General features: G+C 43.6%; 1 protein-coding gene across 3 annotated transcripts; it reads right to left on the minus strand.

Annotated features, from left to right (window-relative positions):
* Window positions 1–703: 703 nt before the first annotated feature.
* On the minus strand, window positions 704–24,219 carry CEP72 (centrosomal protein 72). 3 transcript variants are annotated; one of them, XM_028701938.2, is made up of 14 exons: window positions 24,039–24,215; window positions 22,200–22,327; window positions 20,525–20,717; window positions 16,392–16,506; window positions 15,416–15,594; window positions 14,342–14,445; window positions 13,352–13,403; window positions 12,138–12,347; window positions 10,984–11,048; window positions 8,502–8,631; window positions 7,268–7,467; window positions 4,562–4,688; window positions 3,066–3,177; window positions 704–1,925 (listed from the first exon to the last, which is right to left on the minus strand). In XM_028701938.2, exons 1-14 carry the CDS (start codon window positions 24,109–24,111, stop codon window positions 1,784–1,786), a joined length of 1,830 nt encoding a protein of 609 aa, XP_028557771.2. In that variant the 5' UTR covers window positions 24,112–24,215; the 3' UTR covers window positions 704–1,783. The 3 variants fall into 3 exon arrangements, 2 of the variants coding, with proteins under 2 accessions (XP_028557771.2, XP_028557772.2); XM_028701939.2 differs by lacking the exon at window positions 3,066–3,177 and having other exon boundaries at window positions 24,039–24,219; XR_003703357.2 differs by lacking the exon at window positions 4,562–4,688 and having other exon boundaries at window positions 1,789–1,925; window positions 24,039–24,219.
* Between the last annotated feature and the right edge of the window lie 269 nt (window positions 24,220–24,488).

Below are 24,488 nucleotides of genomic sequence, written 5' to 3' on the forward strand. Positions count from 1 at the left end.
TTGTCTGTTCACTTAAAGCCATCCCTGATGGGGGCCATCACAGACTCTCTGCTCTGCATGAAGAAGTCATTTCTTTTCTCTGTCCTGGATCTTCCAAGATTCAGCTTCATGGGCTGTCCACGAAGTCTAGTGTTAGGAGAGAGGGAGGGGAAAACTGCTCTCCTCACTTTCTCCCTGCCAGGCATAATTTCACACACTTCTATCATGTCACCCCTTCCTCAACTTCCCTCTAATCTAAAGTGTCCCAAATGCTGCAACCTTTCTTCGCAGGGGAGTTGCTGTGTATCTTTGATCATTTAGGTTGCCGTTTTCTGAACTTTTCCCAACACTGCAGTATCCTTTTTGAGGTGAGGCAACCAGAAACGTATACAGGACTTCAAATGTGGTCACACCAGAGATTTGTATAATGGTATTACGATAGTGGCAGTTTTATTTTCAATTCATTTCATAAGGAGCCCTAGCATGGAATTTGCCCTTTTCTCTGCAATTCTATGATTCAATTAGAATGCCTTATCTGGAAAACAAGATAAAAAAAATTGTTGGAAGTTTTAAAATTAAGTGCATTTAGAGAGGCTTTTTATCTGGTCCACTTACATTTCTTGAGTAGGAAAAGCATATATTTGCATGGTTTCATTTTAAAACACACACATGTGCAAACACTGCACAGCCAAAAGTCTGTTCTGGAATGTAACAACAACAGTACTACTATTATTATTACTACTTTTATTATTTTATTTGTACCCCGCCCATCTGACTGTGAAAAGGAAGGTGCTGTTTCAGCAGGGAACATATTGCCATAGGAGATGCTTTTTGTTCAAAAGTAGTACCAAAGGAATTTGAGGCAGCAACTATGTGGCTCTGGATGCCACCCTACAGGGATCAGTTGGACTTGGAAAGGCACGTTGACTGGCAAATCCTTTACTTGCTATTCCATCAGCAGATGCAAAATTTCAGTGGTTTGAAATCCAGAAATAATTGCCCAAAATGTTAAAGAAAACAAAAGGTCACTTCAGTAACATAGGAAACACACCATGATATTTCCCACCAGCAGAAATTTGGAACTGCCAGAATGCAGAGAGAAACTGGATCTCAGTGAGCAATCAACCTAATTAGTTGATCAAATGGTATCAATGAAGATGTGGACAGTATTGTTGAAACAGCATCTTTTTAATGGAATATGGAAACGGCAGCTATTGATCTCATATGCCAAAGGTTTATTCTTGATCCACAGATAACACATTCAAGGACAGGATAAGTGAAAGAATAAGCTAGGATTATTATTTTTAAAGCACCTGTAGGCTGCAGTCCAAGAAAACATGGACAGGATTGCACTGCAAGTCACATTACTGCTAAATTTCATTCCATGAGCAGAAGTGCTCAAAGTTGAAGCATGTCTTAATGCCATGGTTTTGCAGCTCTTCCTAAAGCATCAGCACACAGCTCTGCAACAATAACTTGGTCAGTGATAAACATGATCCCTATTTGAAAAAGTTTGAGGTGAATACAAAATTCACAGTAGAAGAGATCGATTTTATTTTACTTAAAAACTCCATATAAATTGCCACTGATTGAATAATGCAGTAAAATCATTCAATAATTTAATATATTCACTCCTATATTCAAAAACCATGGGGAGGATGTCTAAAAAAATGAGGTACAAGAGAAATCAGCCACAGTGTTAAAAGTTGGTTGGTTCATGGAAGTAAATAACCCCAGTGGTTTGTCATCCTTTATAAATCATTTACACTCACATGCCTTTCATTGTTATTAACATCTGTTGCTGTTAATTTTGGGTGATGTTGCTAGGAGGAAGTGTTTTCTTTAACTGATTGTAGTTCCAGTGTAGTTGCTCCACTTCCACCTTGTGTCGGCAACGTGCCTCTTCCAGTTCTTTTAAGAGACGTTCATTTGTAGAAACCAAGGTTCTGCAAGAAAGCGTTGCATTTTTTTTAAAAAAGAAAATAAACTATTACGTTACAAAATAAACTATGGAACCTACAGATGTGAAGAACAGCCCTGCGCGCACACAGCTGCACTCAAACCTGGAGAGATCACAGATAACATATTTTGTTGCTTGAAAGCACGTCTTGGCTGCTGGGCTGTCAAAAGGGAGCCAGTTCTTTCTACCCCTTTGCTCCACTGGTTCAATAATGGGGGGGGGGGAATCCCTTTCTCTTCTGCAGGATAACAAATAGATGCTCATGTGCATTTTTTCACATGCCTTAAGGTCGCCTTCTCCTTACTTGTCCATTTTGTTTGAGACCTGTTGGTACAGTGGTGTCCCGCAAGACAAATGCCTCGCAAGACGAAAAACTCGCTAGACGAAAGGGTTTTCCATTTTTTGAGTTGTTCTGCAAGACGAATTTCCCTATGCGAGTTCTTGCAAGTTTGTTTCCTTTTTCTTAAAGCCGCTAAGCCGTTAATAGCCGCTAAGCCGCTAAGAGCCGTGCTTCGCAAGACGAAAAAACCGCAAGACAAAGAGACTCGCGGAACGGATTAATTTCGTCTTGCGAGGCACCACTGTACTCTCTCTCTCTCTCTCTTAACACCAAGGGATTGCAAGTGCAAGAACTGGAGGTAAGAATGAGAAAAACGACAAGACTTTTTTTGAGGGGGGCAGTCAGGGAGGAAAAATTGGGAACCATGTTTTTGGGGGTAAGCAGGGTGGAAGGGAAAAGAGCCTGGAGTGAAATTAAACTTGTATAAGAACAGCTGGTTCTGGCGTTTGTGATTCAGACCCTGCCTAGGCCTTTCACTCAGTTTGTCTACTTGTGCAATCACTCCATTTCCATTTCCTCACTTTTCTCAACGTTTAGTATTTAGACGTTGAGCACTGGAGGCTCCAGGTGGCCAATGTGGCTGCGCAGAGCTTGGGGTCAAGCAAGGAGGAGCACTTCTGTGTGGAGGGAGATGGAAGAACATGTGCTGGAAGCAGCTGGGCAAAGACAGTGACCATACATACATTGGGAGAAGCGGATGCCATTGAACACAAGAACAATTTTTTAAATGGCCAAACATTTGAAATCTTGAGAGCTTCCACTTAACATCCAGTACTAAGCTTCTACCTGTGGCTTTCCTGCAACATCATTGTGAGTTCCTGCATCTTGTCAAAGTGCTGGAGGCGCTGTTTCAAATTGGCATTTTCATCAGCCAACAGCTTGTGGTGGTTTTCAAGCTCTGGGGAGAGAAAGAATATAGCCATAGGCAACCACCTTACTTAAAAAAGGTGTTAGCATTGCATGACAGGGAAGTATATATGAAAAAGATGAGGAGAAAGGGCTTGCTTGTTGCACTCCCATTCGTTGCATTCCCCTGAGCCATATGAAAAAGATCAGAAGGAATGGGTGTTTGTCAGCTGAGCCAAGCAGTTGAGTGTGTCATGGATCCAAAAGGCAGCACACTGGCTGCTTGTGAACTACAAAGCCCAATTCAAGGTTTTGGTGCTGGTGTACAAAGCACAAAGCTTGGAGGCCCAAGTACTTATCCTCCTCCAGTGCCAGCCAACCTGTGCCCTGAGGTCAGCAGGGGATGCCCAGTTAGTAGTACTACTGATGGGTATTGAATTATGAGTATTGATATAAAATTGAAGCAAGTTTAACTCTACTTGTATAAGTTATGGTGATGTATTTTTAAAAAGTTTTAATCTTTGCAAGCATTGTATTTTAATTATGTTGTCTACCACCCCCAGTTCCCATGAAACAAAGGGGGTGGGTTAGAAAGGGGACCAAAAAAGGTCTTTGGGGTAGCAGCTGCCAACTGATGAGATAGTGACCTTTTCCTATGAGCAAAGCACTGGGATCTCAACACGATCTAGCATAACAGGACTGCGACAGAGAGCGAAATCAGTTCAGACGCGAGGGTTAAGAAATTTTGGAACTTTTGAGATTTACTCCTCTGAAATGCCGTTTTACAAACCCCAGTAATGCATATATTTGATATGCTTTTTTATATCAGACCTCAGGTGGAAAGTGTGGGCACCTTAATCCGAGTGAATTGTACAGTTATCATTCTGAAAATCAATCAGCAGGAATTTAAGGGAATTTTAAATCTTATTAGCAGGCTTCTTATGTGACCAGGTCTCCGTGTGACAATGTGCTTGAATACATGACGGCAATATTTGTGTTTGTTAGTGTGTGTGTGTGTGCATTTTAAAAGACAGCCCAATATGCAAGGTGAAAGACATCACAGTCCTGTTTCTGGTGACCCCCCCCCCCCACTTAGCTGGCCTGGTAGCCCTGCCAGGTTCACGGTCCTTTCCAGCCACCAACAGTTAGACTGTGCCCAAAGCATCTTTGCCTGTACACTAGGGATAATAGGCTCATCTCCCCCTCGCACCTCAGCAAATGCTATTCATAGAGAGTCTGCAGTGATTAGTGCAAGGATAGAAAAGACCAAAATGTACATGCAAAGTTCCATATGCCATTTGCAGGATCTCTGCTCTAGGTCACCCCTCCCCCAACTGCTATAAACTTACAAAGTTGCCCTTTATTGGGTGGAGGATACAGAATCTTCATGTGTTCAAACAAACGAATTCTAAAAATACATATTTTTAGAAACTTACTGATTATCTGCAGTGGTGCTGCCTGAGTGGCCTCCGCATTCTGGGTCCTTTGTTCCATTTTGGGACTGTGCACTTTCAGAGCTGCATGTTCTTTCAGTAATTTATCCAAATTATGCTTCAATATATCCTAATACAATGAGGGAGGGGAGGTGTAGAAAGGAGAAAATGACGAGACAGAGAAAATGATTAAAGTAGTTATTACTTCACCAAACCTTTATTAGGCATTACAAATGATTAAAGCAGCATTTCAGATTCTGTTATATTGTCTACATAATTTTCCTTGAAGTAGTTTTGGAGAGTTTTTGTGAGACTCTCTCTAATTTGTTTGTTTGTAGTTAGGATGGGACTGAAGAACCATGATGAAGAACCCTCTCCTATTTTAACGGTGACTTCTACTGGGGTGTGATCTGTGATTTTTGTGTTACCTATGTTTGTTGATTCCACTGAAGGGGATAAGACCCTGTGTGAGCAGAATGCTGTCCAGTCTGGACACTGTACCATGGTGTCTGGATTGGAATGTATGGCTGATGTCTCTTGGATTTTGCTCACCCCAAATGTCATAGAGACCCGTTTTTTAGCATTTTTAATAACTTGTAAGAGTCCCTAGTTGTTGGGGGTTTCCTTCGGAGGAAGGTTGCCCATGGGGTTGTAGGGTGGATGTCTTTCAGGGATATACCTTTCATATTTAGATTGAGGTCCCCTTCAGAGAAGGAGAGGAACTTGTTTAGTGTTTTTTGGGTGAATTCTAGTTGTTTCGAGTTTGGGGCATACATGGAGAAGATTGTCAGTTCAACTTTGCCATCTAGTGTCCCTTTAGCAAAAATGAATCTGCCTCTTTTGTCCTTTAGGACTGTTGTGGCTTTGAAGTTCAGGTCTCTACTAAGTATTATGGCTACTCCACGGGCCTTCCCTGACACTCTCTATAATCTATCCCCCACTCTTTAACCCAAATCTAATCCTAACCCCACTAGTCCCCCACCCACCACACTCTAGGTCAGCGCAACCCCATTGGTTCGTTAAACAACACAAAGTGAGAGACACAGGACAACCCAGACGGGTTGGCAAGGAATCACCCTACATTTCAGACTCTGTTGACAGGCCTACATTAAGAGGATGAGAGGCTCCTCCGCTGGCGTTGGTGCAGGGAATCACCTGACTGAGACACAAGTCAAGTAGCTCCCTCTCAGCTGTGCGGCACGAGGGGCTTTGGAGGAGAAAGGCTGGCCAGCAGCATCACCAAGGGAGTAGAAAGGGGCAAGCTGGTTGGACCAACGTCTTCACCTGCTTAGCCATGCATCATGGCACCTGTTGTTCCCATTAACCCTTGCTGACTTTTTCCTTCTGTACCAATTTGAGCAACCAAGGAAGTGAAAGAGGAAGAAGATCTGAGTTCAAGTCCTCCATTCAGCAGGAGCCAGGACATTTAAAGGCCAAGGCCAAGGCTTCATGCAGGCGCCCTCTTCCTGTCTCCCTGTTCTGACAGGGCCACACTCCCAGGGAGCACTGATTTGATGTCAGTGGTAGCAGGCTAAGCATGTTCATATGACTGAACTGGGAAGAGTTTTCAGGAGTTAACCCTATCCTATATGCTCTGCTGACAGAGAAAAAGTAGTCGGGTAGATGTGAGACAGAAATCCAACAAGATGAGGAAAGAAAGAGGGATTTGTAGTGACTAATTGGCAAGATAGACTCAACTGTATTTAGCTCAAGCTGCTGACCAGTAAATTACAGTAAAATGAAGAACAAGGAATTCAGGCATGTGTTACCCAATATTAGTGGCTTGAAATACTGGCCAAGTACACCAATGATTCCATAAAGGGGCTATAAACCTTTCAATGATATGCCCTGCAGAGCTCTGACAGAAGCAAATGGGAAGCTCCAGCTGCCAGTGTGGGTGCAACCTCTGAGCACTCCTTCCTACAGATTCTACCCGACAGCTGCTCCAACTACTGTGGGATCCCAGTGATCCTCTGAGCTAAAAGTAATCAGAATAGACCCTGCGGATCAAGCAACAGCTGCTACAAACGCAACACCAGAGGACAAAATAAATTAGAATGGTCTGAATTTCAGTGTTTGCTTTGTATTTTGAATGAATTATAGAGCTTCTATAGTTAAGGTGGCTTAAACTGAAAAGAAAGAAATCTCTGATTTGCAGACAAGTTTGGAGAAATTCTGCCCTGAAAAGTAGACCACTGCTGCCTAGGGATTCATTAGGCAGGATTTGTGCTTTTCGTGGCCTTTAGTGATGGCTGTGTATATGCTGAACTTCCACAAAAAGGGCAGAATGTGACATTGGAAACAAAAACTCAACTTTCCTTTTAAAAATAAAGCAAATTTCTACCCCTTTTTGCCTAGGAGTACATAGTCAATGCTTGCTGAAACATCGGAAACCAGAGTGAATTGCTGAACTGGTCACCAATTGCTGAACTCTTCCCTATGACTGGCAGAAGCAACATTAAGCAAAAAATGATAGAAGAGAAGTCTGGTAATCAGCAATACAGGAAAACTAGTATAGCATCCTGCACCCTGGGTCCTTTGGATGGGTTTTAAGTTCGAATAAATGCATTTTTTAAAAAATCTGAAACTGATTGTTGGGAGTTTGACAGCTGCATCTTGCCATCCCAGATTAGAACACTGTTTATATGTATGTAGATACCTATATGCACTGGGAAATCATGGGGGCGCGGAATACTACATTCTACTTACCCTGTCTTTCTTAGCACTATTCAAGTCTGATGCCAAACTGTTGATCTTGGCATTGTACTGCTCTTCTTGCTCAGAGATACGCTTTTGCAAAGCCTGTCTCTCTAACCGAAGGTTATTCAGCTCTTGGTGTTCTGCAGGAGGTCTCTGTTGATCTGTGGGTGTGGATTTCTGAATTGCAGACAAAACAGTTTCTGCCTGAGCTAGGAATTAAAGGAGATTTTTCTAAGTTCATATTTAGTGACCAGGTTTGGGGGGCAGCAGGGGTGTAATTTCCTTCAAACTACCTGCTCAGTCTTTACAAATTCACTGTTCCAGCAGAGCAGCATGGCTTTTACTTGCAAGTAACCTCAGCAAAATCGATCCTAACAGCTGCTTTACTATGAGAGCAGAAGGCGATGTCCGATGGACACGCCTTTGTATTTTAAGTTCACAAAGAAATTCTGCTGCAGGAAAATTTGTTATTTGCTCCTGTGACCCATGGCCCTTTTATAGCATCACTACTGAGCCACTCAACCCCTGGTTCTCCAGGCCCCAGTTCAAACAGAAGCCCCTTTTCAAATTCCTTATGCTGAGCCAAGTACCCTCAAGTCTAATCCTATCTATTGAGACATGGGGTCACATGGCAAAACACAGTATTGATCACATGAGACCTCTTCAGAGCATTTTCTTCCTGTGATTATTTCCAGGCAGAGACACTAGGCGTTGGGATCCCCCACTCCCTCCCTTGCCCCACTGTGCTTCATAACATGAAGAAACCGAGGTAACCAATGCCAGTTTGGGAAGATGCCTTCGCCCAGGTAAGCGCTGCTCACCTTGCTTCTCCTCTGGCTGACACTCCTCCCATCACTCTCCAGAGTAATCTCCTGCTTCCCAAGGAAAGGGACCACTTTTGTGTTGCTAACAACAGGTGTCCATCCTAGCAGCAGTTCAGAATAACCTCATGAAATGGCACAATAAGCCTTTAAACTGGCCAGTCTTGCTCCTTGAGCAAATGCAGTGAACGGTGCTGAGGAGGCCAAAAACAGGTGAGGAAAAATAAAAGCCCACCTCTCATTTCCCCACTGGGACTATTTCTGCCAGGTGAAAAGCAGTGGACATCTGCCAAACCTGTTGCCGGGGTTGGAGAAATCAATGGGGGAAACCGATCTATCGTTACCCGCAAGTCGCCTTGCAGGAGGAAGGAGCCAAATTATCACGGAGAAACACACATCCCCAACAAATGACTTGTACTTACATAAAAAAGTTTGGTTGCAATGAAGCGATTTGCAACCATTCCAGTGTTTATCAACCAAGTCTAGAAGACATTCAAGTCCTGTTTCATACAGCCCTTCATCCGCCAGCTGAACTACTCCTTGAGGTTTGCACTTTAAAAAATAAAAAAAAATTACTTTAATGTTTACATGTTTTTTTAAAAGAATTCTTACTGCTTTTAAGTGCTTTTAATTGTTTTAAATACGCTTTTGTTTTATTTTTAATAGTGCTATTTTACTACTTGGCGTCTGCTACCCTGGGCAGGATAGATTAACAGGCACTGCGCACAGAAAAATGTTGTGAGCTCTCCAATCACTATTGTGCAGGACCTAGACACAGCTTAAAAGAAGGAGCTGCATGCAGCCTGCGGCCTGGCCCAGTGAGAAGCCTGTGCTTTCCCATTAGCACTGCAAAATGAACAAAGTAATGTATTCTCACCTCATCAATAATACTCTGGGGTTCAGAACTGCCTGGATTGCTGATATGCACATGTGCTCCAATTCGCATACCTAGTCCCCAGCACTCACCTTTGTCGGATCAGTGCACAGGGCTCTTTACCGGAAGTAAACGGCATATAGACTGGCTTATTAGTCAAACAGCTAAAATCCAAAGGGTTGCTTAGCATTCTGCTGCCCCCGCTCACTCCTCTGGTAGTGATCAGATGCATATGGTTGCCATGTTTAGAAGTGATCTTTTCAAGCTCATGGGCAGAAGAATAAAGATAAATCTATTCTCTGGCCATAAAACTGTTAGTCCTAGGTTATATGCAAAGGAAGGAACATGCAAAGCTGCTAGTAGATCAGAACGCTGGGTTAGAAATGGAACAAGGAAAAGGAACAAGGATGGAACAAATGGAAATGGAACCAAACACACCTGCAAGGAGGCAGGTGTGCAGCAGGCGGAAAGTGCAAACTCAGATTTGAATCTTTGCTAGCAGAAAAAGCAAGAGGCAGGTTAACTCAGCTAACAGGGTTCAAGCATTGGAGGAGCATGGTCCCTAAATCTGAAAAAGAGGGAAGCAACTATTTTAGGGACTATGACAAATGGATCAAGAAGACAATTGGGAAAAGATTCTCTTGGCTCTCGGGTCAAAGCACGGCACCTTTTTCAGGCAATTTTCTTGCCCCATTATTAATCCATGTTCATAGAAAATAGTTAAGTTGCCAAGTCAGCTATGGCGAGAAGAACTGCAACCAGCCAATGAGTCACAGAAGGTTTATGAAAACCTCTTACAGATTACAAGTTACAGTGGTGCCTCGCAAGACGAAAAGAATCCGTTCCGCGATTCTTTTCTTCTAGCGGTTTTTTCGTCTTGCGAAGCAACCCCATTGGCGGCTAAGCGGATTAGCGCTATTAGCGATTTAGCGGCTTAGCGGCTAAGCTGTTAAAAGGCTATTAACAGCTTAGCCGCTTTGAAAAGGGGGGGGGGGGAAGCGGAAAAAAAATGGCGAGACTCGCAAGACGTTTTCGTCTTGTGAAGCAAGCCCATAGGGAACTTCGTCTTGCGAAGCGCCTCCGTGACGGAAAACCCTTTCGTCTTGCGGGTTTTTTGTCTTGCGAGGCATTCGTCTTGCGGGGCACCACTGTACTAATAATGTATGACTGGCTAGTAAACATTTTGTGGGTTACTGACTTATGTAAGACAGGTTGCCTTTGAAGATGATGAGCTCTTGACTGGCTCACCAATACACATAAATGTATTGGTGCACTCATGCCTATCAAATAATCCTGAAGCAGTGAAGAAAACAAGGAGGGGATTTTTCTGAAACATTTCAGGAGAATTTCAGGAGAAACGTTTCAGGAGAATTACAAACCAGGAATGAAAACTTAAGGTACATTGTCTATGCCAAACTTTTTTAAAAAGGGGAAATTACTGAGCTGTGTGCCTGAGTCATGGGGAACCACTTAGAGCCACTCTCACAAAGACGGGAGTGATCTAACAGGGATATAACATATCAAACAGTATTGAAGATATCCTAGACTCAAGTTGTTAAAGGCTTTGTAAATTAATACATTAACTTTGTAGTTGGTCCAGTAGCATATGGGCAGCATGTGTAAACTGTTAAAACACTGGAATTATGTGCTGGGAGATAAACATCATTTCCATATGAATACACAGATAGCTACCAGAAAAAAAGGGGGGAATTACTTCACTAATGAAAAGGAGATGAATATGCACAGAAAAAGGGGGGGGGAGCGGGGGAAAATTGCAAGACTCGCAAGACGTTTTCGTCTTGCAAAGCAAGACCATAGGGGAAATCGTCTTGCGAAGCAACTCATAAACGGAAAACCCTTTCGTCTAGCGGGTTTTTCGTCTTGCGAGGCATTCGTCTTGCGGGGCACCACTGTACCCGTTTTGTTATAACTGATCCACTAGAGAAGTTGGCTTGATCTCAAACTGACACATTTTTGACATTATCACCATTCTTTATGTCTTTGCTCTTTAGCCTTTCACGTTCAGGTACCTTCTGTCCATGTCCCGTTGTTGTCTTCTGAGAAGTAACTACTATTTCATTGACTTCTGGTGGGGCTACAAATGGAAAAAGTATTTGAACATAATGGTTTCAGTCTAGGTGAAAAAACACTAAACCATGAAATAGCAGAATTCTTAATAATAAAAAGCATTTATATTCCTCCCCTGTGAGGTCGGCTAGGCTGAGAGGCAGTGACTGGCATCATAGCTGAGTGAAGATATGGACTCTTGTCCCCCAGGTGCTAGCCTGACACTCTAACCAGAACACTGCACTGGCTCCCAGCAACTTTCATAACAATAAGATAATCTCAGTATAAGCGAACTATATTCCTTTTCCAGTTGTGTACATTATGTCACGTGCAGGAGTTACATCTGCTGCTCTGTGGGTCAATGGAAACCGTTCTCATAACAAATGCCGGATGTTTCAATATGTAGGTTCTCATAGGCCCAGTTCACACATAATACTAAGCCAGAACACAGGTCAGCACCAATTAGCAAATGCATGGGCTCCTGGACAGGTGATCATGTCTACTCTGTTCCTACCTGGCCATTTGCTGCTGCCCTGTGCTGAATTAAGTCATAGTTTGGCTCATGGTTTAGCTTTCCCAAGAGAAACCGTGAGATACAGATAAGCTCATTTTCTCTGCAGAGAAATAGGTTCAACTGAAGCTGAATAAATGAAGTACATAAATAACTAGTGAAATACTGGGCTAATCCGCATGGTGGCACTCTTATCATAAAGATGGTTAGGAATTAGCACATATGTTTGAGGCACAGAGTCCCAGATCTAAGACAATCCCTCTATTTCAGAAAGACAACTGCCACAGCCAACAATCTTTGCTGAAAACAGCAGCCAGACATCTAGCTCCCACATTCCTCTTCATACTATCTAGCAGAACTGATCAATATCCCATATCCCTGAGTTTCCCTGGCCACGCTCCTCATCATTACCTGTCTCTTGTGGTGGGTAGGGAGTGGAGAGTCATGGACACTGACTGAGAGACCAAAACACAGGTTAAGTTCGACAAGACAGGGCTGGGAGGGTGAGGGAGGTAGATGCATGGCTGCTGCTGCTGCTGCTTTCAGTGGCAGCTGTATATTTAGATGTACAGCAAGGCCACAGAAACACTTAAAACACAATTTTACCTGGATGGGGTGTAAAAATAGCATGGCTTGTGATCTTTTCATATGCTTCAGCCTCATTGTGGAACTTCAAATTAGGGTCTGTCTTGGGCAGCTCTTGTGATTTAGCTCCTAAGAATGAAACTCTAACGCCGATTTTCTTTTTCTTGTGTCCTTGACCAAGGGCACTGTGAGAAACTTGTAGAGTTGGTGAAGTAGGCAAGCTTCTATATTCTGGAGGGGGAAACCCAAATTATTGCAACATACTGACATGAAAGGAGACTAAGGACCAGTTTACTTCGATCAGCAGAATCACAGAGCAAGGCTGGTCCAGGACTAAACCACTTTAATCGGCAGGTGACAGAGCTTGCTGACAGAAACTTCCTTGAACATTTAAAGTTTTATTTCCCTGCCGAACAATATATTCAGCTTAACCATTCAGGCGCAGTGCACAGTTTAGGCCACAGCCCAACCGAGATACAGTGGTGCCTCGCAAGACGAAAAGAATCCGTTCCGCGAGTCTCTTCGTCTAGCGGTTTTTTCATCTTGCGAAGCAACCCTATTAGCGGATTAGCGGATTAGCGCTATTAGCGGTTTAGCGGCTATTAAAGGCTTAGCGGCTAAAAGGCTATTAGCGGTTTAGCGGCTTAGAAAAAGGGGGGGGGGAGCAAAAAAAATCGCAAGACTCGCAAGACGTTTTCGTCTTGTGAAGCAAGCCCATAGGGAAATTCGTCTTGCGAAGCAACTCAAAAACGGAAAACCCTTTCGTCTAGCGGGTTTTTCGTCTTGCGAGGCATTCGTCTTGCGGGGCACCACTGTAGTCATGTTTTAGGCCATTTATTCCCAAAGTATTGAAGTGTGAAGGCTGCAGTACAATGCCAAAGAGTTCAGTCCCACTGAAGTCAGCAAGATTTACTTCTAAATAGTTATGCACAGCACTGCGATGTCACTCTCCATGTTGGATTCTGACCATTAACTGTAAAAAGGTACAAATCTAAAGCCAAGTTGCAGTGCAATTAAGTGATACGTGTTCGCCTGTATGCTGGAGGAGTGTTCCATATAAAAACACAAAAGTGAGGATTATAATGGTATTTGTTTTAGCCACTTCACTTCTGTTGCTTGTCAGTAAAACCTATCTATCAGCATGCAAAGTGACAGCTGGAACCCTGCGCAACAGATGCCTATGGTATTAATGACCAAGCCATTTAATTAGCACAATAACATTTGTTATAACATACCTTTATTCGTTTCTGAGGCTTTCAGCATATTTCTATTTTGTAACTGAGCAGCCTAGAAGGAAAAAGAAAAAGAGGAGTCTTCTACAATTAGGATCTCTGGACTCAGCTATACAGCTGCAAATAAAACATTTTAGGTGCAATATACAATGTGACACTAGATGGCGATGGTGAGCCTTATGGAAAGTTCAATGAATTTTAAAAACACTTTAAAAGGCATTTTCAGAACAGTTTTTATATGTCTGTAGATTCCACCTCTGTAGCACAACCGACACCTGACAAAAGCAAGGCTTAAGTCTGAACCCACCAACCCAATGGCAGTCCTGTTTGGATCTTCCTTTGAGGTATGGCTTGGCATCCACTGCAGTAATTTGGAGCCCATGTTGCTGTCCTGTTGGCTTTGGGGCTTTTTGAAAGGGGGGAGCTGTTCCCATGAGAGTGGGAGAGGTACTCACTCCCTCCTTTCTCCAGCGCTTGTCCCCAGTTCACACCAACTTATGTTTTGAAGCCTGGGTACTTCCTGGCCTTACAGCTTCCCATCACTCAACTTGCTGCTCTTTAATGCTATAATGCTCTGTTTTTTACCTGGCCCCTATGGAGACTCCCACCGTCTCACACCTCCTCTTTCAAGCTCTTCCTGGGTGGTTTGTAGCCAGGCAAACAGCAGTAAACCGCCAGGTCTCCTGCTGAGGTTCCTACCCCTCTAGGAATCCCTTGTGAGTCCTGCAGTCCCTTGTGCATGCGTCAATGGGAAAAATAATTTGGGATGGGGAGGGCAAAACAGAGAAGCAGATACAACATTTAAAAGCTTTTGTAACAAAGCTAAACAGCCGGGTTTTTAAGAGCTCCATCTAGACCATGCTGGCTTTCACACTGGTTATGTTAAAGACAACCAGATCCTGTATGGTTTGCTTTGAGAACCACACACTGAGTTGGAGGCATTCTTGACATGGGAGGAATGTACGACACGGGATTTTAAATGTTTTTATTTACCTTGGGCAGGTTTTCTTGCTTCCAATTCTGCAATAAGACAAGCCGTGGGGGAGATGCTCCTGGCTTCCGATGTCTCTTAGTATTATCTTCTATTTTGTGAATACCTCAAGAAATAGATTTAAATAGTAAATTAATCTACAGAAACCCATACTATATACTGCAGCCCTATATAGTTTCCATTCCAAGGTCGTCACTTTTACTATAGCTCCGCCTTTGTGAGTTTTCTGCCTTTGTGAGTTTTCTGCTGTCCTTTCTATTTTCTGTGGTGTGTTTCGCTCTTTTTGCCTTCCTACTGTTGTTTACTTTTTTAAAAAAGCTTTTTTCTGTCCTTTGTTTTTGGTTCTTGCCTCCTGAACTAGCTGCCTTAAGATAAGGCTCCATCAGCTTGGCTGAAACTAGAAAAGGGGCCTTTTTAGTAGTGGCCCCATATATTTGGAACACTCATGCAAAGTAGAATATTCCATGCTACATCTGTTTTTGGGCAGACCTTTAAAATCTGGTTTTTAAAATGTGTTTAAAAGTATCTGGTTGGCTACTGCTGAAAACAGGATGCTGAACTAAAAGGACTTGGGCCTGATCCAGTCGGGCTCTTCTTCCACTCCAAATCCCAACCTTGGCTCAGTGGGGTAGAAATACAAAGGCAGTGGTTGAGTGTTTTGAGATGGCAGACTGCAAAAAAAAATCCATTTATCTTAACGGTATCACAGGATGGTCTAAGGCAGTGTTCCCCAACCTTGGGCCTCCAGCTGTTTTTGGACTACAATTCCCATCATCCTTGACCACTGGTCTTGCTAGCGACGGATGATGGGAGTTGTAGTCCAAAAACAGCTGGAGGCCCAAGGTTGGGGAACACTGGTCTAAGGCTCCAAGCTTACATTGTGACATCATCACATAACATCAGAATGGATACTGAAGAGAGGGATTTCTACCAAACAAGTAATAAATTCCCAACTATGAAATAGATCAGTGAGCATTTAAAACTACTATACAACCCAGAAGCCTGGGGATCCACCCTGACATGAACTAGCCTGTTATTGAAGAAAACATGAGAAAAGTAACAAACAAACCACATACTGTTTAAATCGTGGAATTCAACTTTGGGGTGACTTTCGGTCGATCCAGTTATTCCTGGAGGCTTACTTAAGTCCCATTCACACTTTGTAATGAGGTTCAGGACCGCCTCATCATCTTTATCCATCACCAAGCACTTTTTTGACATGAAGTTAATGTATTCAACTCTTGGGTGGGCAGAACTGCAGCGAGAAAATGGCATGCTTTTTTTATACCTTATTTAAGTTTTCATTTGAGAGAAAAATGTATCTTAAGAAACAAAACCTGAGCCCTCTTCAGGCACTGCTGCCCTGAAAGGGTTGCAGGGATGTTAGCTTAGCCCCCCCCCCCCCCGGGCCATGCATCCACCACTCAGGTAACCTGAGCGAAGCTCTCAAGTGGGGAGCCTTGCGTGCCCCATAGAGGCTTCCTGCATGACTGAGGAGCTTGTGGGGAGCCTCCACAGACAGGCAACTCTCTCTGCTGCAGACTCAAATCACCTGAGTAGCCAAGAGGACCTGCACGCCTCCAGGAGAGAGGCTGAATGTTGGCCTCCACAGGGCGGCTGTACCAGGGTTGCTTTTTAAAGTGGTGACATCCAAAGATGGAGAGCTCATAATCTAATTCTAATTAACACACTTTTGACAAGGGAAAGTAGGTCAGTTAGCCTGATTAAGGATTAAGACTCAGAAGATCTAACAGAGGTTTTAAGCCTTTCAGAGACTTCCTCTGCCACAGAAAGCAAACAGAGTTACAGCTCAAGCTGTAAATGAAGCCCAAGTACTTGGATATTCGCCACGTCTGCATAGCACATCCCTACATTCCTGGCTTTCCCTGAAGGATGAAACGGCTCCTCTTTGAAACAGGAACCGCATGGCCTGTAATGACTTGGTGCCAAGGCAACCCTCAAGTAAGACCAGACCAGACTGGGATCCTGTCCCAATTTCCAGATATTTCCAGTCACATGATTACAGTTGTTGAACCCTTGTTCTGATCCTACCTTTCCGTTTCAGTCCATCTTGTTACCAGTGGAGGCTTCCTGAATCTATAAGCATGATCTGTAGAGAAATGTAAAAGGGATGCTTTTCGCTCACTGTCTCTTACAGGACGATCATCTAAAAAAAAGAAGAAGAAGAAAATACAAACCAAAAGGGAAGAAAATGTATTTATGATGGTCTGCATGCAAGGAGAACATTTGCAAATTCAATACTAGAATATTCCCAAATTTATAAGATGAAAGTTTTTTCTTAAAAACCCCCACACAATTGTGCGCCTTGTGGCAACTGCCCTAACCCTAACCCTAACCCCAACCACTGTGTTGAAGGGAACAGTGAGCACAGAGGGAGGGTGGTTTCTGAGATTCTGCAGGTACAGGGAGAAGACTTCAAGAGCACCTCTGCGCCCACAGGTACCATGTTGGCAACCCAGCTCCAGAGGGCAGAAACTAAACCAATGGGTTCAAATTCAAAGATGAAGGCTTAGTCTATACATTAGGAAGAACTTCCCAATAATATGAACAGACTGCCTTGGAAGGTGGCAGTCTCTGCTTCGTTAAGAGGTTTCCAAACAGAGGATTGATAGCCACTTATCAGGAATGTAGTAGATTTCCTGCACTGGCAAGAGGCTAACTAGATAACTCTGATGATTCTCTTCCCTCCCCCTCATGCCTAAATCTGGTGCAATCGACTGGATTAAGTTCATGGTGACCCTACATACAACATTTAAAATATGTGCACTGACCTATTTTGAACATTATCTGGGTTTTAATATTTAAGTTTCTTTTTTTACAAACTTTATTGAAGTTTTTAAAAACAATTACCAAGCATAAAGTGTTGCCTTCCAGGACAAAATACATGTACACGTATTTTATAGTTCTATTCATTTAACTTTTGAAATATTTTTCAAGCTGTGAGTCACATGTGAAAGCAGAGTATAAAATAATCCGAATAATTCAAAAAAACTTTCCCCCAAAACTTGGGGAGAATGGCACAATGAAAAAGAGGGTATTGATTTGCTCCCTCAGTCTGTAAAACTCAGGCAAAAATTGTCAGAACAATATCCTAGTGGCACAGAGACAGACGCCACCAAGAGATGCTTGTCAATTCAGCCCTCTGAGCCATAGCCCCTTCTGGTTAATAATGAAAATAAAGGGTCCAGGCTATCCTTCATAACACTGCAAACCAAGAAGGGGAGGTACTGTAAGTAAGAGAATGTTTTCTTTTTAATTTTCACACCATAAAGCAGCCCTATGCACCAGGGGCAGTGCATGGGGGTGCCAGAGGGATGTGGCCCCGGGTGCGGATTTTTGAGGGGGCGTGAAGCAGGTGCCCCAAGTATGGGCTGGCACTCGTCTCCTGGTGTTGGAGGAACCAATGCTCCAGGGGTGCCAGCGTGGGGGTGCCTGTTCGGCCTGCCAAGTGCCTTGTCAGCTGGGCTCCCCCAAGCAGGGGCAGCCGGGCGGCACAGTGCAAGCCTGTGGGCTACAGTGTGGGGCAGGATCACTGCAACGGGGTCAGAGGTGAGGGCTGGGGTGCTGCAACGGGCTCCTTCACTCGCCATGCCCTGTCGCACGCGTACCCCCTTGGTGCTCCCAGCCATGTACCAGCGCACGTGCACCCCAGGCGCTGTGAGCTCACGCAAGACCGCAGCTATGCACAGTAACTCTGAGCAAGGCTTTCAGTGCCACTGCTCCAGTTTAGTGCAACAGCATCTACAGGTATCCATGATCCGTAACTTCCAGAAACAATTGAGGACATTTGTTTCACTAGGTAGAAGGGTCTCCAAAACTATCCCTGAGTAAGACTGCCAAGAACTGCATGGGTTTGTGTAAATGTAGGTAAGTATCCTGTCAACAAAAATTAAGCAGGAAACAAAGAAGAAAGCTATTTTCTTATCCAAGTATTTATGTATATAGCTGCCATGTAGAGCAAGGTGTGCGTTATGAGGACGTCTAATGAGATCACATTTACAAAAAATATTGAAATGTAACCGTCAAACAGAATAAAGCTCCCTTTCATGCACAAACTACTATGACTGTGACATTGTTCAAATGATTGCTTTATGGTCTTGGTTTGGCTCTTTAATCATTCAGAATCAAGACTCTGTAAACTGAAGTCACCTTTGCCTTCCCATCGAATCTATGATAATCTAACTGTGCTAGCTTTTCCGATTCCAAATGAATGGTAGAACTCACAGGAACTTTGATAGGAGAACCATGATAAAGTCTCCTACTGGACCTACTCCCTTTCCCCCCAGTTCATTTATTACATGTTTTTGCCATTGCATATACACATGCACACTGTAACTAAGAAAGTCAACCTCAAAGTCCTGATTTTTTTATACTGCTCAGAAATTTTTACCTTGCAAGGGAAAAGAAGGCAGGCTCTTTGCCAAGATTCAACAGCCATCAAGGCTGTCTGTTACCACTTGGAGGCTGGATTTCTGCCTCCCAGCCACCTCTCCCTTCTACTTCATGACTGACAGTTCCCAAACACACCTTCAAGTGAAAAGCAGCTTAAAGGCACTGAAGTATTTGTGGGATGGGACAAGACAGGACAACAGAGAACAAGAAACAGAACTGGTTCCTTTGAGCAAATGCAAATAATTTGGATACAGTTTGCAAAGCTTCCCTATAAAAAGGCAAGAATACTACAAATGGATTTGGTATAGCTCCTGTTGCTTGGTCCCAGCTCCTGCCAACCCAGCAGTTTGAAAGCACGTCAAAGTGCAAGTAGATAAATAGGTACCACTCTGGCGGGAAGGTAAATGGCATTTCCATGCGCTGCTCTGGTTCGCCAGAAGCGGCTTCATCATGCTGGCCACATGACCCAGAAGCTGTACTCCCGCAGCCAATAAAGAGAGATGAGCGCCGCAACCCCAGAGTCAGTCACAACAGGACCTAATGGTCAGGGGTCCCTTTACCTTTAGAATAATAGAGTTGGATAGAGTTGGAAGGGACCCTGCAGACCATCTCATCCAACCTCCTGCAATGCAGGAATATGCAGATCAAACCTGCAACCTTGGCAACATCAGCACCACACTCTTGTCAACTATCAAGAGTCTTGTCAACTTGTCAAACTATCTGTCAGTTTTTCAGAAAATTCGAAGGAGGTGGATTTGCCCTGCCAGACCTTAAACTTTGTTGTGAACCAGCTGCTATTTGCTGGCTGAGAGAATGGCTGCTTCTTGAAAACACTGAAGTGTTGGATAATGGCAGATGAAGTTGATGGACTATATGGAATTGGCGGAAATGACTGGCAAATCCGAGACCAGGGAGAAGAGTCGGTGGAAGAAGACTGGAAAAAGTTTAAAGACTATTTATAGAAATATGGTAAAATTAATGAATGTTAAAAGAATGTTGGAATGAAGTTATATGGCTTTAGTAGAAATGTTATAAGGAATCAAGTATAAATAGATTAATAGAATATTAAAGGAAAAAATAAGGCTAGAATGTGTTAAGATAATTATAGGATAGAAAACAGAGGAAGATGGAAAGGAATTGCTGAAACAATTAACAGAAGTGGAATACAAAAAGGGAGGTGTGAGGAGGTCATTGAAACAAGTGAATGAAAGATAAGATATTGAAAATGTTTGAGGTGTTTTTAAATTGTTTTTGTTTGTTTTTGTTCTGTTTTGTTAGTTTGATGTGTTAGTGTTGTGTGGTGTTTTTGTATTGTATTGTTCTTTTTTTGTAGTGTGTAAATGGTTGGAAAAGTAATAAATATTATAAAAAAAAAGTTTTTCAGAAAATTCATACATAGGAAACACGAAAGAAGATAAGCAGCAAAAGGGAATTATGGCACTTCGTTTAAACAGAGATTTTGGCCACACAGCAAGACAAAAACAAGAAGAAACAGCTTGGCCACAAAATGTACCCTCAACGAGTAGCAGAAGACATCCTTGCTCCCAGATGAGTGCATGTGTACACGATACATGTACTTTCAAAAATCTATTTACTGCATTCACATTCTACATTTAGTTGCTTGCCTTAAAAAAGTAAGATGAGATGATAAAAAATATTTCCCATCTTTGGGAATAGCTGGGCAGCCACTGAAGGGAAAAAAATATTCTCAACACTTTTTTTTTTTTTTTGCAATAGTTACTAAGAAGGCTCTGTTGTGTCATCTTACTCACCCAACTGCCTGAGATTTGGGAGCATGTGAATGACAAAAAGACGATAATCAGATTCATTTTTAACAACAGGATTCAGCCGGAAATCCACATCCTTGAGTGCAGTTAAGCTGTGGAGTCGAAATACTTCCGACAACGAGGAAATGTAATTGAAGTAAAGATTGAGTTTTTCTAGGCATGTAAGATGTTGAAGGCCCTGTTAAGAAATGGTTAAAAAGCAATTGTATGTTTATTCCCATCTTACAACTCCAGTAAACTGTGCATAAATTAGTATTTCTTGCTTACAGCCACAGACCATTGCAAACAGTACTAAGCAAGTTAAATAACTGAAGCTAAGATGTAAAAACATGAGCCATTGAGCCACCCAATTTTCATTTAACAAAAGAAAGCATAGCTAAAATAAAACATTCATTGACTTATTTCTGCTTACTAAGATTAGTGAACACTTTTGCAATCTACTGGTACTTTCCTTAAAGCTCAAACTTTCCTAACTGCAGCAGCAAATAATGCTACCTGATACACTCATATTGATCTAAAAGCAAGTATCACACACTATCCTGTATTGACCACATATAAAGGTAAAGGACTGTTAGGTCCAGTCACGGATGACTCTGGGGTTGCGCCGCTCATCTCGCTTTACTGGCCAAGGAAGCCGACGTACAGCTTCCGGGTCATGCAGCCAGCATGACCAAGCCGCTTCTGGTGAACCAGAGCAGTGCACGGAAACGCCGTTTACCTTCCCGCCAGAGCAGTACCTATTTATCTACTTGCACTTTGATGTGCTTTTGAACTGCTAGATTGGCAGGAGCAGGGACCAAACAATGGAGCTCGCCCCGTCACGGGGATTCAAACCGCTGACCTTCTGATCGGCAAGTCCTAGGCTCTGTTGTTTAGACCACAATGCCACCCACGTCCCATTGACCACATATAGTGGGATGGAAATTTCACTCTGAAAGTCATATAATGGATCAAACAATAAATAATGGGCTAAGTACTCTATGCAACCACATCCATAGATATATAGATCTATATCCAAAAGAAGCAGTTGCTTAATCTGAATAGGGTACCTTAGATAATTGTTAAGTTATAATGCCCCACTACTTGCCCCTCGACACCCCGCACCAGGTGCCGGAGAGCCTTCCTTCACCCCTGGGTGCATCTAGTTCAATACAGTGGTACCTCGGGTTACAGATGCTTCAGGTTACATACGCTTCAGGTTACAGACTCCACTATCCCAGAAATAGTACCTCGGGTTAAGAACTTTACTTCAGTATGAGAACAGAAATCGTGCTCCGGTGGCGCAGCAGCAGCAGGAGGCCCCATTAGCTAAAGTGGTGCTTCAGGTTAAGAACAGTTTCAGGTTAAGAACAGACCTCCAGAATGAATTAAGTACTTAACCCAAGGTACCACTGTATTGTCTAATCTGAATGGCAGTGGCATGTTTTATAACCTATGCTGGACCACTGAAATATGGTACCTTCCTTCTCAAGGGATTTAGATATCGTAGGTGAGCTTTTATCTTTTTACAGACTGTTTATAGTTGTAAACCACAACAGGGTAAAATAACCAATCCTATGCAAACTGGGTGAACCATGTCTGAAATGTGAATTCGCTTACAAAACTGTTTAATTCAATAGATCTACAATGTAAAACATACAAAGCCCCAAATATGCCATACCTCCAAGGTAGTCAATGCATTGCGTGAAAGGTCAAGTGATTTTAGATGAATAAAATTTTCCAATGAGTTTCCTAAATGACTAATCTTTTCATGGTAAGTTCCAGGAAGAGACAATGACCGGACATCAGCTAGAATGAGAAAATTGTTGAGAGTTCAATAATTCATTCTGATGGCACTTCAGATAAGGAACAACGTATTTCATGATAATATTGTGGATCAAAGTGTTTAGAAGAAGTATCCATCTAAGAAGAAAAAGAGAATAGGAAGGAAACAGGGTGGCGGAAACCAGACTTGCACTGCACTGAAAAAATGTGTAGCCTACATTTCAGACTGCAACTGAAGGTGGGTCCCAAGTCCTAAAAGGCTAAAAACAGAAAGATGAATTTCTGATGGCTCCAGACAACAAGAGATAGAAAATTGGCAAAGTGCAATATTGGATTGGACCGGATTTTTACTTTTAAAAAGGTATATGGAACTTTTGAAGTTCCACAAAATCTTTTGCCCAGTTCAAGAGTTGGGACACAGATACAACAGAAGATGCTATCAACAGCAGACTCTTCATGTAATCAATCCAATAAATATATTGATCCCATAATTAATGGTTCCTTTGAGTCTACTGCTCTGGTCTCATCTCCTTCCAAATGGTCTCACTGGGGACAGGCAATTATTGTCATTCTTTGCATAACTAGGGCATTGAAGTACTTCCAAATCAAATACCTATCCAGCTTCAGAATAAATTCATGTTGTTTTTTCACACGAGTGCTTTGGCTTTGCCTTTTACCAGTTGGGGTACACTCCTCTGAGGCTGAGTGGAAGCGAGTTTAATTCTTACCCCCCCCCCCACTCTCCAGGTGGTGCCCCAGTGTTGCTAGCCTCCAACTCCCATCATCCCCAGCCAGCATGGCCAATCATGAGGGATGATGGAATATGGCGACAGAGACCCAGTTTAGTCATCTCTGTCCTAAATTATTTCAGGCGTAAGGATGAGCTATCTAATAACACCTGGAGTACCATTCTACATTTATTTGCAGTATTATTTCCATTTTAATTCAGAAAAGGAAGTGTATGATGGGAAACACTGCTGCAAAATATTGTGCCTTTCTCTTTTGAATAAATTCTGAATGTGCATTCCAGAAGTGTGGGCTGATGCAAATGTTAACTCACTCCTGGGGGAGCCCTTTTGAACCCCAGTAAAGAGTGTGACCACTTCAGCTCGTAGATGCCCCAGACAGGAGGCACAAAGGCTGCTTCTGCACCGTGCAAGGGATCTCCTAATAGGACAAGGAGAGCCACTCCAGGGATTAACGGACCACAACTCCCCTACTTGGTGTTTGCTTTATTTATGCACGACTGTATTTGATATTATAATGATTGCAATGCTTTTTGTTTTTTCATCCTACTGTGGTTATTGTGTCCTGCTCTGATATAAACATTTGCTGTTGGAAAAGCGGAATACCCTCCCTGGGGGGGAGAGAGAGAGAGAGAGAGAGAGAGAGAGAGAGAGAGAGGAGAGTTGGGAGCAGCAGCAGCAGCGGCAGCGGCAGCAGCACGTTGCCTGCGCCTGCGCGAAGCCTAGGAATGTTTCCCCGCGGACACATAAGCGCTGACACACACATCGCCCCCTGCTGGACAGAGGATCGACCCGCCAATCAACAGCCTCCGCCTCTCCGATAGGACAGCGCGCACCCCTTGTCCAGCCCCCTCCGCGGGCAGTACACCAACCCGCCCTTTTTGCCGCCTGATTAACGGATCCAACAGCCAGTCAGGAGGGGCGCCTGGTTTGAAAGCTCCGTCTGTCAGCCCTCCCCCCCCCCGCCCGCCCCCCCGCTCGTCGGTCACCGAGATTCTGGTGCGTCAGGCAGACTCTCTCGCGGATGCTTTCCTCCGTCAGCGGAACCCCCTCCGCCGCCATCGCTTTCCGCTTTAAACGGGCGCTTGGCGCCCTGCCTGAGGGGAAAGCAGCGCCGCCGCAGGGCGCATGCGCCGGGTCATGCTGATCCCGCGCCGGGAAGAGGCCAATCGGACCCTCGGCCGGGGGGAGCGGAGCCGCCCCCGGGGAGGCCGCTGGCCACTCAGACGCTGAAGAGTCGGGCGCCCCGTTGCCTGGCAACGGCTGAGCGAGTTCCGCCTTCGGAGCCGCCGGGCGGGAGATTGAAGGCTGAGGAGGCGCCTTCAGAAGAAAGAGAGAAACCAGCTGCGAGGAGCAGGGCTGGATTTGTAGCACAAAACACAACTCCCTTATATGTCCTATGATCCGGGGACACCCAGAAAGTACAAAATAAATGCAGC

Source organism: Podarcis muralis, chromosome 13 (genome assembly GCF_964188315.1).
Source record: "Podarcis muralis chromosome 13, rPodMur119.hap1.1, whole genome shotgun sequence".
Taxonomy (NCBI): Eukaryota; Metazoa; Chordata; class Lepidosauria; order Squamata; family Lacertidae; genus Podarcis; species Podarcis muralis.